Source organism: Galleria mellonella, unplaced genomic scaffold, assembly GCF_026898425.1.
Source record: "Galleria mellonella isolate WM207_F2 unplaced genomic scaffold, CSIRO_AGI_GalMel_v1 utg146, whole genome shotgun sequence".
Classification (NCBI taxonomy): domain Eukaryota; kingdom Metazoa; phylum Arthropoda; class Insecta; order Lepidoptera; family Pyralidae; genus Galleria; species Galleria mellonella.
Window position 1 is genome coordinate 7,662,834 of NW_026441999.1, and position 13,874 is coordinate 7,676,707.

The following is a 13,874-nucleotide window of genomic DNA, read 5'->3' on the forward strand; positions in this document are numbered from 1 at the left end:
CGTCGTCTCTCACTGGTGCCCCGTCAGCATATACCGATAATACAGGCAAGGTTACCATTCCATTTTCGTCTATTAAAAAATCCCTAGATCATTGTTTCTCAACCGGGGGGTCGCGACCCATGAGGAGTCACGTTTGTTATAAAAGGGGGTCGCGGTCTTTTGAAAAATAAGACCTCGAAAGATTCGTTTGACATAGCGATGCGCGACTTTATTAATCCGACTGATTGAAACATCATTCCTGAGTCCTCAGGAATGGCAACGCATGGGGGGTATCATGGGCGAAACAGTATACTCTGTTATGTCCATGGTACTGCTCCTGTCTATAGGCGACGGTTACCACTTTCCATCAGGTGAGCCGTTAGCTTGTTTACTATTTTAAGTTACATAAAAAAAAATCGAATTATTCGAATGGTTTTCTAATTTAATTTTATTTATTCAACTGCGAATTTCATTCAGCTACTAATTTGAATCAATTTTTTTTTATTTAGATTGGGCCAAAGATCAAGAGTTTTTGGGCTCAAGCAGGTAAACGATCCCGAAATATTTTTTTTTTGATGGATGAAAATGGTTTGGTAACCCCGCCTGCGCTAACGGGATACGCTAGCGGAACACCAGTGAAGAGTGATAGATGAGAATGAAAACAAGCCAGTTAGCACATCATGATGAATTCATCAGGAATTAATCATGACAGTTATCAGGGGGAACCGCGAGGAGGTCGACCTGGTTGGGTATATTGCTAGCAATGGGATTCTCAGTCTCCATTACTAACAGTCCCTTTTCCCCCTCCCGAAATATATTGTAAATGTATTAAGCATATCAAAGGTGAAATCATATTTCGTAAACAGACAATGATGGCTACTGATATCCGCTAGTCACCAGGCGAGACGTGAGAAAGGTAATAAAATCAGAAGGAACTATTTGAAACAGCCTGTATATATCTAATATGTTTATTAGATATATACAGGCTGTTTCTTAATTCTTCTGTTAATAAAGAATGCCCGTTTAAATAAACTGATAAAACAAAATAGCGTGTAAGTAAAAATAAAATAAAATGTCTCTTTATCTCTAGAATCGGAAATTGATATCATTCCGAAAATGTAAAAGTGTCTAAATATAAGCATTCTATGGGGGAAAACAAGTATGCAGCTCATTTGATAGTTTTTTTTTTGTAATAGATAAATATGGAATGCTAACCCCGCTTGCGCGGGGTAAAGGGGTTGTTTTTTTTGATGGGTGAAAATGGTATGGTAACCCCGCCTGCGCTAACGGGATACGTTGGCGGAGCACCAGTGAAGGGTGATAGATGAGAATGAAAACAGGCCAGTTAGCTCATCATGATGAATTCATCAGGAATTAACCATGATAGTTTCCAGGGAGAACCGCGAGGAGGTCGACCTGGTTGGGTATATTGCCAGCAATGGGATTCCCAGTCTCCATTACTAACAATCCCTTTCCCCCCTAAGGTAAAGGGGTTGTTAGTAAAACGGACTCATTAGTCCCATTGCTAACAATACACCCTGTCAGTTCAACCTCCACGTGGTTCCCCCTGGAAACCATTGTGCTGAATTCCAAGTGAACTCATCATGATGAGCTAACTGACCTGCCCTTTCATTCTCACCTGTCATCCCTCACTGGTGCCCCGCCAGCGTTATACCGTTAGCGCAGGCGGGGTTTTTTTAATAGATGAAAATGGAATGGTAACCCCGCCCGCGCTATCGGTATACACCGACGAGGCACCAGTGGAAGATGATAGGTGAGAATGAATGCAGATCAGTTGGTCCACCATGATGAATTCGACAACAATTAAACATGATGGTTTCCAGGGTGAACCGCGTGGAGGTCGACCTGAGAGGGTAAATTGCTAGCGACGGGACTATTAGACCTCATTACTAACAATCCCTTCCCCCCTTCCCCCCCCGTAGGCGGGGTTACCAATTCATTATCATTCATAAAAAAACACCGCTTGCGCTATTGGTTTACGCTGGGATACCACTGAGGGATGACAGGTGAGGATGAAGCAGGTCAGTTAGCCAATTGTGATGAATTTATCAAAAATTCACCTAGATCGTTTCTAGGGGGAATTGTTAGTAATGAGTCTACTAGATTTCATTACTAACATTTCCTTAGTCCGTCCCTCCCACCCCCTCCCCCCCCACAGTAACAAAAAGCCACTTACAACCAGCAATGTTGGGGGGGGGGGCACCTGCATCCACTGTCTCCCTGCAACACATTTGAGGTCGTCACTCCATCTAGTTTCGTCCTACACTGCATTTGCTCGTACGGGATCGCCACTCAAGAGCATATGTGTGAGTGTGTTTGTGCATGTGAAATTTACTTATATAATTTAAGTATTTACTCGTAATGAAGTGAATTCTTATATAAATAAGACTTTACTTCATTACGAGACAACGTTGTGTTTATTCAGAAGCAATATTTACTTTTTTACACGAATGTGACAGAAAGTGATCTCTGACTACCCCTCATCTAATGGTATCTGTTATTTATTTATTTATTTAGAATATAATATCAAATGGAGGCGAATGTAATGGACACACACAATGCATTTTTTTTATACCTCTGAGGTGGCAAACAAGCATACGGCCCACCTGATGGTAAGCGGTTACCGTAGCCTATAAACGCCTGCAATACCATTAGTATTACGCGCGCGTGTTGCCGACCCTGAAGAAACCTCTTTATCCCCCTTTTAAAGAACCCCATGCTGTAGTCTCTTGGGAAAACCTCGGCAGGGAGCTCATTCCATAACCTGAGTGTTCGTGGGAAATAGCATCTCTGAAACCGCGTTGTACGCGACCATTTAGGCTGTAAGGTATTAGGGTGAACTCCCTGTCGATAGCGAGCCGTACGATGATAGAAAGTGGCCGTAGGCATCATATTGAATAATTCCTCTGAGCATAATCCGTTGTACAAGCGGTAGAACACGCAGAGTGAGGCAAAATCTCTCCTAAGACTTAAGGGTTCGATATCGCTTGCAAGCATAGCTCGTCGTTGCACTGAGTCGAAGGGTTCAAGCTGGTATCTAGGTGCTCCCGCCCATAAGTGACAGCAATACTCTATATGGGGCCGGATTTGCGATTTGTAAAGCATTAATCGCTGATCGCATTTTATTTATATTTCTTTTTATTGTTATTTTTAATGAGTAGTTTCGCGACTGACTCTTGGCCACAACAGAATATTAGTGTTTTGCTCTTTTAAGGGCAAAGCAATAAACTGAGTTGTGACCATTTTGTGTTACTATGGCACACGCATGAAGGAAGGGAAAGAAAGGAGATTTATGTTTTTTTTTTGTTTTGTGTTTTTTGTTTTCATTCTTTTGTCTCTTTTACTGTGTATTATGTGTATGTTTTTTTTTTATTGTAATTTGTGTGCTGCAAGTGGTGTAAATAAATTATCTATCTATCTATCTATATGCGTTCTAAATTTAAATATTTTAAATCTTACGAAACAACAGCGAGAGTACTCTTTATTGTTTCCTCCAAAAGATTACAATAGTAAACTTATTATAGATACAAACAATTACAAGAAATAATCACAATGAGAAAACAATGGGCGATCTTATCGCTAAGAGCGATCTTTTCCAGCCAACCATTGGACCGAGAGGAGTAATTATAGACAGGTATATCTATGAGTATTTAATATAAGGTACATTAATGCATATTTTAGCTTTACTTTATTTCTGGTTTACTTTAATAAATAAAAAAATAGGAAACTAGTCAATATAACACGATTAAAATCATTGTTTTATTTTTACAAAGCAAAATATTATAACGAGAAACGGCTGTACACTCACTAGAGGGAGACTTTGTACAAAAGTTGTTTCCTTGGGCACCTCTGTCCCATTCGTGTTTCTACCGTAAAGCAGTTGTGTTTACATGGCTATATTTCGGTTTGTAGAGTGGGATATGGCAGTGAATTTACTGAGTACAGAGCAATAACACCTGAGTCTTCAGGAATGGCAACGCATGGGAGGTATCATGGGCGAAACAGTATACCGTGTTATGTCTATAGGCGACGGTAACCACTTTCCATCAGGTGGGCCGTCAGCTTCTTTGCTATTCTAAGTTGCATAAAAAAAAGGCTCACAAAAAATAAAATATAAAAATAATTAATACACTACATTGTACACAATTATAAAAATAATAGTATTTTTATTAAATTAATTTATGAAGATTAAAAATATTTATAATAATGAGTGTAATGAAATAAAAATAAAACAATAATTATAAATTAAATAAACTGTAATATTATGTACCTAAAATTTAATTATATAACATAAGTTTTAAATAAGTTTTTTATAATTAAATTTAAAAAAAAATTAATAATTATAAGTTATAGATATAAAAAAATTTGCACATATGATGGGAAAGTCCTTGTCACCCCATTGTCAAACTTGTAATACCATCGATGATGTGCATCATATTCTATTAGAGTGTCATATTAACACGAAGGAAAGAGAAGAATTCATGCGCCACTTTAACTTAAATAAATTGAATGTTGGTCTTATTCAATCTATGTTAGCTGAATTTAAACCAGAAATTTTTGAACATCTGTGTAAATTATTGATGCCCATTAATTCTTCTCTTTCCGCGTCTAGGGAAGGTAGATAAAGTTTTGTTGGAGAAATCAATTCAGGGTACAATAGGACTGATATACCTGAAGAAGGTAAAAGCCCTTAAAATATATATATATATATATATATATATATATATATATATATAAAAAGTTATAGATACACACTGGCTATGATGTGTTTTTTTTTTATTAAAATACAGTCTATATTGTTTGCTGATAATGCTATCTACAAGTGAAAGATTTTTTTTTAATTTCATAGGTAATTTTTGAGGTTATTTTTATTGCAATTAGAATAAATATTGTTACTGTAAGGTCTGAAATTATATGAAACGTATCCACTTAAATAGGAGTTTACATTTTGCACGCCATTAAAACAATGTGGCTAAATATGTGATTCCATAACACTAATTTAGATCTATTTCAACTACATTTATGCAAATAAATTATTATTATTATAAAACGAATAATAAAATCTTTCTTTATAATATTATTTTAGATTATACCAATAGAATTTAGTCTGAAAGTATTAGATAAAAAAAAAGGATTTTTTTCCATTATCTATTAATGAAAACTGAAGGCAGCATGGTCATCGACCTTGGTCCGTTCCTTATGGAACGAGGCTTATTGAAAAAAAAATCTTTTAATGAAATAAGAAAACAAAAGCAATCATTGATAATTGTCGTGAAAAGAAGTGAAAATTGAATTTGTTTATAAGAGATTGTTTTGATGAAAGAGAGAGAGAGATTTTGATGATGAGATTTTACTCATTCAAGAATCAGCCAAATACTTAAGTTGCCACTTTCATCTAGACACCTGCTTGTATAAACAGAATTCGGTAACAACACAAACTCAAGAACTGAAGAATTACAGTAAATATAAAAATATTTCTTATGGCAGTACCATGCATACATTGGTCTATGCATTTTTAATCACGACTGTTGAATCGGAGTAGTAATCAAATTTGATAACTTCCCGGGACTGCACGGAGGTTCTCAAGCCTCCAGCTGTCATCACCTCGTTGATGTCCAGGGCCCAGAAGTGGTGATCCTTGTATTTGTAATAGTAGTTGATAGCAGTACTACCGCAGAGGGTAGCCTCGTAGTCCACCTGGATTTCCATGGTGCCCCGTGTCGCATGCAGTTCGGCTACAACACCCTGACCGGGCTCCAGGGTGATTTCAACTCCCGACTCGGAGCCCACGGTCACGGCCTCCGATATGGAATTACTCTCTCCCCATTTGGATGTATAAGAGAATGAGGCACCGGCACTGCTAGACGTCACTTTGGTGCCGAAGTTATAATTAATGTTCAGACCAACGCTGAAGTCACTACTTTTCTCCCACGAGGAAATGACAGTGTTCTGGACTTCCTCTTTGATTTTGCCATTGAATGTAGCTCGCCGTGTGCTGTCGTTTTGGAAGTGTTTTGTTGCAATGACGCTCGGCTTTGAGCTGACTCTGAGGATCCTTGCCACCACAGGAGTCAGTGTCGTGGAGACTTGCGTCCAGCCGTATCTCTGGTACAGATCGTCCCAGGGTGTCGGACTCCTGAGGAAGGCGTCTGTCGGTTGCTGTCCGAAGTGTGCCTCGACGGCCTTCTTCAAATTGTAATCGCTCAAGCGGAAGAGGTTCCGCTCCGTGTCACTGATGATGGCTTTGCTACTCCCAGAGAGATTCACCACGGATTTTGTTCGGTTGTCAGAGGCGACGATTTCAACCAGTATCATGGCGCCGATCAGAATGAGCAGGACAGACTATTCGGATACTTCCACGCCTTTTTGTCCTAAAAATAGGAAAGTATATTAAATTTTAAATAAAAATATTCTCATCGAGAAGTAAATTCGAATAAACCAACCATATTGTTACTAAGTTACAAGTTGGATGGAAGAGCGACTAGGGGAGGGCGAGGGATGGGCAGCAGCGTCCCTCTTAAAACATCTCTAAAAGCCTAACTGCGGTTTCCAACCCGTCTGTCAAGCGTGGCAACTACTGGTACTTAGGCTTATGTCCAACAGTGGACGGTTAACGGCTGAAATAATAGTTTGACATATCTATCCTTTGTGACGAATTGAATTTAAGAACAACTAAGTTTCAAACCAGGAATTACTCACGGTGCTATAGCGTCCAAAAGTAGGGGGCGTGAATGTCAACCTGACTGGGGATATCGTAGTAAAAACTATAAACTTAGATATAAGAATTTTTGAAGATTTAATATTTGCTGTGCGTATGTACCGCCCACCACGGCATTAATAATGGATTTAAAACATTACGTCATATATATATATATATATGTATTTATATATACTTATCTTGTATGATTAATATACAAGCTGATTTATAGTTACAAATAAAATATATATTTTTGTCCATTGTTGCCTCTTTATCTCGCTTTTATGTACCTAATAAAGTTTATGTTATTAATTATTCATTTTCAATCGAATTTAAAATAAAGTTTTATAAATACATATAGAGATATAATACGTATAATAATATAAATGTACATTTTAACTTACAGGACAACTGACTTGTTTCATCCTCACTTATCATCCCTCACTGGTGCCCCGCCAGCGTATACCGATAGCGCTGGTGGGGTTACCAGTTCATTATAATCCATACAAAAATCCGACATAACTAAATTTGCGATTTCTAACTTATAAAATTCCCTAATACATAGGAGGAAAATAATAAAAAAAACTATGTATTTTTAAATATAAATAATAAATCTGATAAATGCATGTTTGCAAATATGGGGCGAAAGGGATTGTTAGTAATGGAGACTGAGAATCCTATTGCTAGCAATATACCCAACCAGGTCGACCTGCTCTTGTTTTTCGCTGGAAACTATCATGGTTAATTCCTGATGAATTCATCATGATGTGCTAACTGGCCTGTTTTCATTCTCATCTATCACCCTTCACTGGTGCTCCGCCAGCGTATCCCGTTAGCGCAGGCGGGGATACCATACCATTTTCATCCAATAAAAAAAACCTATCACCCCTTACTGATGCTCCGTCAGCGTATACCGATAGCACTGGCGGGGTTACCGTTCCATTATCAAAATTTCCATTAAAAAAAATTTTGTCTTAGCTAGATTTACGATTTCTAACCTATAAAATTCCCTTATACATAGAAGGAAAATAAAAAAAAAATTACCATGTATTTTTAAATATAAATAATAAATCTAATAAATGCATGTTTGCAAGTCATATTGCTCAGTTAATATGTACTTTAGACTCTGAACTGTTGCAGAAACCACAAAATTTAACATATAAGCAAAATACATACATTGTCGTATTTTGCGAAATACCTATATGAATTGGTTTCATTTTAACTAAACACAGACATTTTATTTTCATGCACTAAATAAAAAAAAAAAACTATTTACTTAATTGTCAAAGTAAAAAGTATTTGGTGTTAGTTGGATGAGTTTACTGCAAAATATTAGTTTATATATTATATATTGGGCGGAAGAGATGTTAGTAATGGATTCTAACAGACCTACTTTTTTTTGTAATAGGTGATAATGGAATGGTAAACTCGCCTGCGCTATTGGTATACGCTGGCGGGGCACCAGTGAAGGATGATAGGTGACGATGAAAACAGGTCAGTTAGCCTATCGTGACGAATTCCACTAGAAATAATCACGATGGTTTCCAGGGGAAACCGCGTGGAGGTCGACCCGATAGTGTGTATTGCTATGGGTCAATTAAGTCTAATGGACCCATTAAGTCTAATGTAGTCCCATTACTAACAATTCCTTTTCCCCCTGGCAACCGCAGTTAGGCTTTGGTAATGTTTCAACAAGAACGCTGTTGCCCATCCCTCGACTACTCAGTTCCCTTAGTCACCACTAACGACACCTACGGGAAAGGAAGGGGTGGTCCATTCTATGTCGGGACCACACGACAAATTTTTATGCTTTTTTTTTACTGTTATCTCATGACTACATCAGTTCTAATACGATGTGAAAAATTCTTGTTTTTATCTTTTTTTTTTATACAACTTAGAATGGCAAACAAGCTAACGGTCCACCTGATGGAAAGTGGTAACCGTCGCCTATAGACATGAGCAGTACCATGGACATAACAGAGTATACTGTTTCGCCCATGATACCCCCCACGCGTTGCCATTCCTGAGGACTCAGGTGTTATTCCTCTGTACCCAGTAAATTCACGCCATATCCCACCCTTCAAACCGGAACACAGCCATGCAAACACAACTGCTTCACGGTTGAAACACGAATGGGACAGAGGTACCCAAGCAATCCACTTTTGTACAAAGTCTCCCTCTGGTAAATATCTAGTATCTATACTTACAGATTGATCAAATAGAAAATTTATCAAAATCCATTCAGTTATTTAATTTGGAAATATAAATAAGTAAGTAATTATTCGAATATAGTCATTTTAAACATAAATTGAATGGGCAAAACACAAATCATCGAAACATAGAATTAGCAAGCGAAGCTGTTCTAATTTCTATAATGCTCTGCAATTGAGAAATAATGGAGGCAGCTGAGTTGGCAGTACTCGAAAACAAGAGAATACGAGCTGCGTATTCATAAAATTGTGTTTATTAATATTTTCGTCATGTTGCAGTCTTGTCGTTGGTATATTATTCTTTTGTACGTTTAACGTAATGTCTAGATTTTATTTTTGAATTAGGAATGCCAAGATGGTGGCTCATCACCGATGATGACAGATCATCTGTGAGATTAATTTTGAAATAAATTCCAATAGATCGATATTTTTTTTTTAATTGGAGATAATAGTATGGTAACCCCGTCTGCGCTATTGGTATACACTGGCGGGGCACCAGTGAAGGTGACGAATTAAACTAGAATTAATCACGATGGTTTCCAGCGGGAACCACGTGGAGGTCGACCTGACAGGGTATATTGCTAGTAATAGGGCTATTTGATCCCATTACTAACAATCCCTTTCCCCCCTATTGGGGGGAAAGGGATTGTTAGTAATGGGATATTGATTATTGATCGATATTGGAATTGACATGTTTCCTACTCACGAATTGTAATACTCGCGAAATAATGGTCCCGTTACTGTGTGGTCCCGGCATAGAATAGGCCACCCCTTCCATTCCCGTGGGCGTCGTAAGAGGCGACTAATGGAGGGCGAGGGAGAAGCAGTAGCGTCTTTCTTAAAACATTTCTAAAGCCTAACTGCCCGTTTGGTAATTCGTTTGCTAAGTGTAGCGACTACTATTCCCGGCCCGCCACTCGGAGTGGCCCTGTCATGGGGTGGCGCCGTCGGTGATTAGGACGACTGCAAATCGCGAGCCCCAGTCATCGGCACACGGCGCTGAGAGGAATACCGAGGTGGTTTTTAGTGGGTAAAAATCCCACAGCAAAATCTTCAGAAAGAGACCCACCGCCAGCGGGATGACGGTGGGTCTCTTTCTGAAGATTTTCCCCTCGATAAAAAACAAAGTGTAGCAACTACTGGCAAAATCCTCTCAAGGGGTAGGCTTATATTCAGCAGTGGACAAAGAACAAAAAAATATGACTCATTGGGTACGTCATTGGTCGTTAGTAATATACGAGTATATATAATTTTTTTTTGACGAGTGAAAATGGTTAGTATCAATTTAGTTACAAAATAAATATTTTTCATTTTTTCATTTTCATCATTATTTTGAGACTTTCAATGAAACGTGATTGAAAACTTTCCACTTGACAGGTGAAGGCGAATAAAGGTAAAAAGACAGATGACCCCTTCACGAGGCGGCATACTAAACCAGTGATGAACTTCAAGTCACATCAAAGCAACAGGAGTCAGGTCAGTACCTTTTTTTTTGGTGGATGAAAATGGAATGGTTACACCGCCTGCGCTAACGGGATACGCTAACGGGATACGCTGGCGGAGCACCAGTGAAGGGTGATAGATGAGAATGAAAACAGGCCGGTTAGCCCATCATGATGAATTCATCAGAAATTAGCCATGATAGTTTCCAAGGAGAACTGCGAGGAGGTCAACCTGGTTGGGTATATTGCTAGCAATAGGATTCTCAGTCTCCATTACTAACAATCCCTTTCCCCCCTATAAGACATATTTCGTTGATTTCAAATAAATAAATGAATGAATGATAACTTTATTTACTTGAATATAGGTTATATATTAGAAGTGAAATTGAAATAAGGGCAGATGGTTAAGATTTTGTCAAAAACTTAATATTTTGATTTTATTGCAATAAAAAATAAATTATTCTAGATATATTTAAAATAGTTCTGTTCGCAGTATATGACTACAACATAAATTTCAATTATACGATATATAAACTTTTTTTTTTCGATCACTGTCATTCGCAGCCTTGCTAGGTGTCAGTGAGAACTGTTACAGAGCAACTGGGCGTCACTATTTCCGACACTACCGCTGTACGTATTATAAATGTAACCATAGATACAGTATTTTCATGTTTATACTTGAAAAATCAAACAAGTGTTGGCATGAGCCTATAAAATCAATTGTTATATTGATTTTTAATTATTTTTTTACTAAAAAAAATATGTTCTCGACTCAAATCCGTAACAGTGTAGTCGGAGACATTACTTTCGTCGTAACACTCGACTTAGTTCTTTATTTTTTTAATTATTAATTTATCAATTGTTATTTCTTATTTTTAATAATTTGATGTTGTTTCTATTTAAATAATTTTCAGGACTCTTTAGTGTAAATCATGCCCAGTGCTGGGCATAAAATCCAATGTTACAATAATTAATTTTTACACAATAATCAATTTTTTATTATAAAATAAAATTTAACTCAAATAATTCTTTTACAGATTCAAAATGGCGGTGTTGTTGCTTTTTTTGTTGCCGTCGCTTGCACTGGCGAACATTCAAGTGCAAGTCTCTGGTAAATTCAACGCTGATGACCCATCATCGATGAGGGTCTACACATCCGGCAACCAGGTCGGCATCATCAGCGACGAAGAGCGGAACACCTTCGAACTTAATGATAACAACCTCAAGAACAGCGTGCGCTCCTACTTCGGACTTCGTCCTGACGACGCGTTCCTTCGGAGTCCAACACCATGGGGCGATTTGTACAAGACCTATGGCTGGAGCCAGGTCGCCAGAACCCTGGAGCCACGGAACGGCAAAATACTGAAGATCACCTCCAAACCGGTCATCGTTTTGGAGCAAATCTTCGAGAATAACAGCTCTAAACCGGCTCTCTTCAACGTTGGGATCTCACAGACCGTTGAGAATACTGTCTCGTCTTCATGGAGCAAGGGTGGCGAATTGTCCGTCGGCCAGGAGATAAACTATGGATTCGATATCGAAGTTGCGAACGGAGGAGGCACTACATCTCTCTCTTACACTTCCTCGTTTGGCGAGAACACTGAGAAATCTGAGAGTGTCACTGTTGGCGCGTCGTCAGCCATGGAAATCCTCCTGCAGCCTGGTCAAGTTGTTGTCGCTTCATTGCAAGCGACCAGAGGTTATATACAAGTCGAAATCGAGTATGATGCTTCGTTGAACGGCCAGTCAGCTGTGAACTATGCCGATACGTTCAAAGGACACCACTTCTGGGCATTAGACATCAGGGCCGTGATGTCCAGCGGTGGACTTAGCAACAGTAAGGTGTCCAAGGAAACAATCACCATCGGTTTCTATTCGAACTCTAAAGTTGTCGTACTAGACAAGAATTATGGTAACAAAATCATGGAATTAGAATGTTAAACTCGTGTCATTAAATAAATAAAGTTTAAGTTGATTATTGTTTAGTTTTTTAACTTATTTCTAAAGCGATACATAGAATAGAATGTGCCTCGTTAAAAAATTTACTTAGTAATAAAATATGGCTAAATATATAATTTTGTTTTTTATTTATTTTGCATACTAAGAATATCATGAGTAGGAATATATAGTTACATTATTGCGTGGATTTGCATCTTCATATGTATTTAAAAATAGAAGGCCAACCATAAAATGTTTTCCGAAATTTCGTGGCCGAACGAAACACAAATTTGATGTTAAATATTAAAATAACGTTCGTTTGGACTTTTATTGTAGAATTTATGATGACGGTATGAACAGAAATACGAAATGGAGTTCGAAAATTCGGAATTTCATTTCATGGCAGACCTCTAGAAGTTTCATCGCGCCTTCAAACAAACTGTTCATAATTACTCCTCTCCATCCAAAGGTTGCCTGGAAGAAATCGCTCTTAGCGATAAGGTCGCCCATTGTTTTCTCATTGTGATTATTTCTTGTAATTGTTTGTATTTATAATAATTTTACTATTGTAATCTTTTGGAGGGAACAATAAAGAGTATCTTTCTATATTCTATCAATCCCTGGCTTTGAAGTCGAATATGGATGTTAATGTAATGGTAACCCCGTCTGCGCAATCGGTATAAGCTGACGGAGCACCAGTGAGGGATGATAGGTGAGATGAAAGGGCAGGTCAGTTAGCCCATCGTGACGAATTCAACTAGAATTAACCACGATGGTTTCCAGGGGAAACCGCGTGGAGGTTGACCTGACATATATATATATATATATATATATATATATATATATATATATATATATATATATATATATATATATATATATTGCTAGTAATGGGTTATTGGACCCTATTACTAACAATTCCTTTCCCCCCACTAGATCGCAATTAGGTACATACGTACGCGTCATAAGGTCACTAACAATTTGCTGAGACAAAAAATAAAGTTGATTGAATTCTAGTTTAGTATTAAAATAATAAAATGGTAATACCTAATTTTTTAGCAAATTAAAATTGCATACAATTCTTATACTCGTAGGTATGCCCCAGAATAAACTGTGACTTCCACGGTTAGCATGGAATTTATACTGGGCCATTCCTGAAGATCGTAGTTTTTTTTTAATTGGTGAGAATGGAATGGAACCCATGGCGCTATCGGTATATACTGGCGGGGCATCATTGAAATATATAAAAGCAGGTCATTTAGTTCATCGTGACGAATTCCGCAAGAATTAACCACAATGGTTCCTAGGAGGGTAGGGGGGGGGGTTATTAATAATGCGGACTAGTCCTATTGTTATCAATATACACTGTTAGGTCGACCTCCACGTGGTCCCACTTGGGAACCATCGTGCTGAAACCTGTTCTGGTGGCCAACTGGCCTACCTTTCCATCTCACCTATCATCCCTCACTGGTGGCCTGCCAATATATAGTGTTAGCACAGACGGGGTTACCATTCCATTGACATTCATTTATAAAAAATGGATTCCAGAAAGAACCGCGTGGAGGTCGACCTGATAGGCTATATTAC

General features: G+C 38.0%; 2 protein-coding genes across 2 annotated transcripts; one reads left to right on the forward strand and one right to left on the reverse strand.

Moving 5' to 3' along the window:
• Positions 1 to 4,238: 4,238 nt before the first annotated feature.
• LOC113513755 (spherulin-2A-like) lies at positions 4,239 to 6,842 on the reverse strand. The gene is made up of 2 exons (XM_026897739.3): positions 6,700 to 6,842; positions 4,239 to 6,371 (listed from the first exon to the last, which is right to left on the reverse strand). Exon 2 carries the CDS (start codon positions 6,313 to 6,315, stop codon positions 5,506 to 5,508), a length of 810 nt encoding a protein of 269 aa, XP_026753540.1. The 5' UTR covers positions 6,316 to 6,371; positions 6,700 to 6,842; the 3' UTR covers positions 4,239 to 5,505.
• A 4,046-nt stretch (positions 6,843 to 10,888) lies between these two features.
• LOC113519296 (spherulin-2A-like) lies at positions 10,889 to 12,424 on the forward strand. The gene is made up of 2 exons (XM_052891927.1): positions 10,889 to 10,979; positions 11,387 to 12,424. Exon 2 carries the CDS (start codon positions 11,394 to 11,396, stop codon positions 12,288 to 12,290), a length of 897 nt encoding a protein of 298 aa, XP_052747887.1. The 5' UTR covers positions 10,889 to 10,979; positions 11,387 to 11,393; the 3' UTR covers positions 12,291 to 12,424.
• Positions 12,425 to 13,874: the final 1,450 nt, after the last annotated feature.

Coding starts and splice junctions, on each gene's coding strand:
- LOC113513755 (XM_026897739.3), bottom strand. CDS start 6,315: ATGATACTGGTTGAAATCGTCGCCTCTGACAACCGAACAAAATCCGTG.
- LOC113519296 (XM_052891927.1), top strand. CDS start 11,394: ATGGCGGTGTTGTTGCTTTTTTTGTTGCCGTCGCTTGCACTGGCGAAC.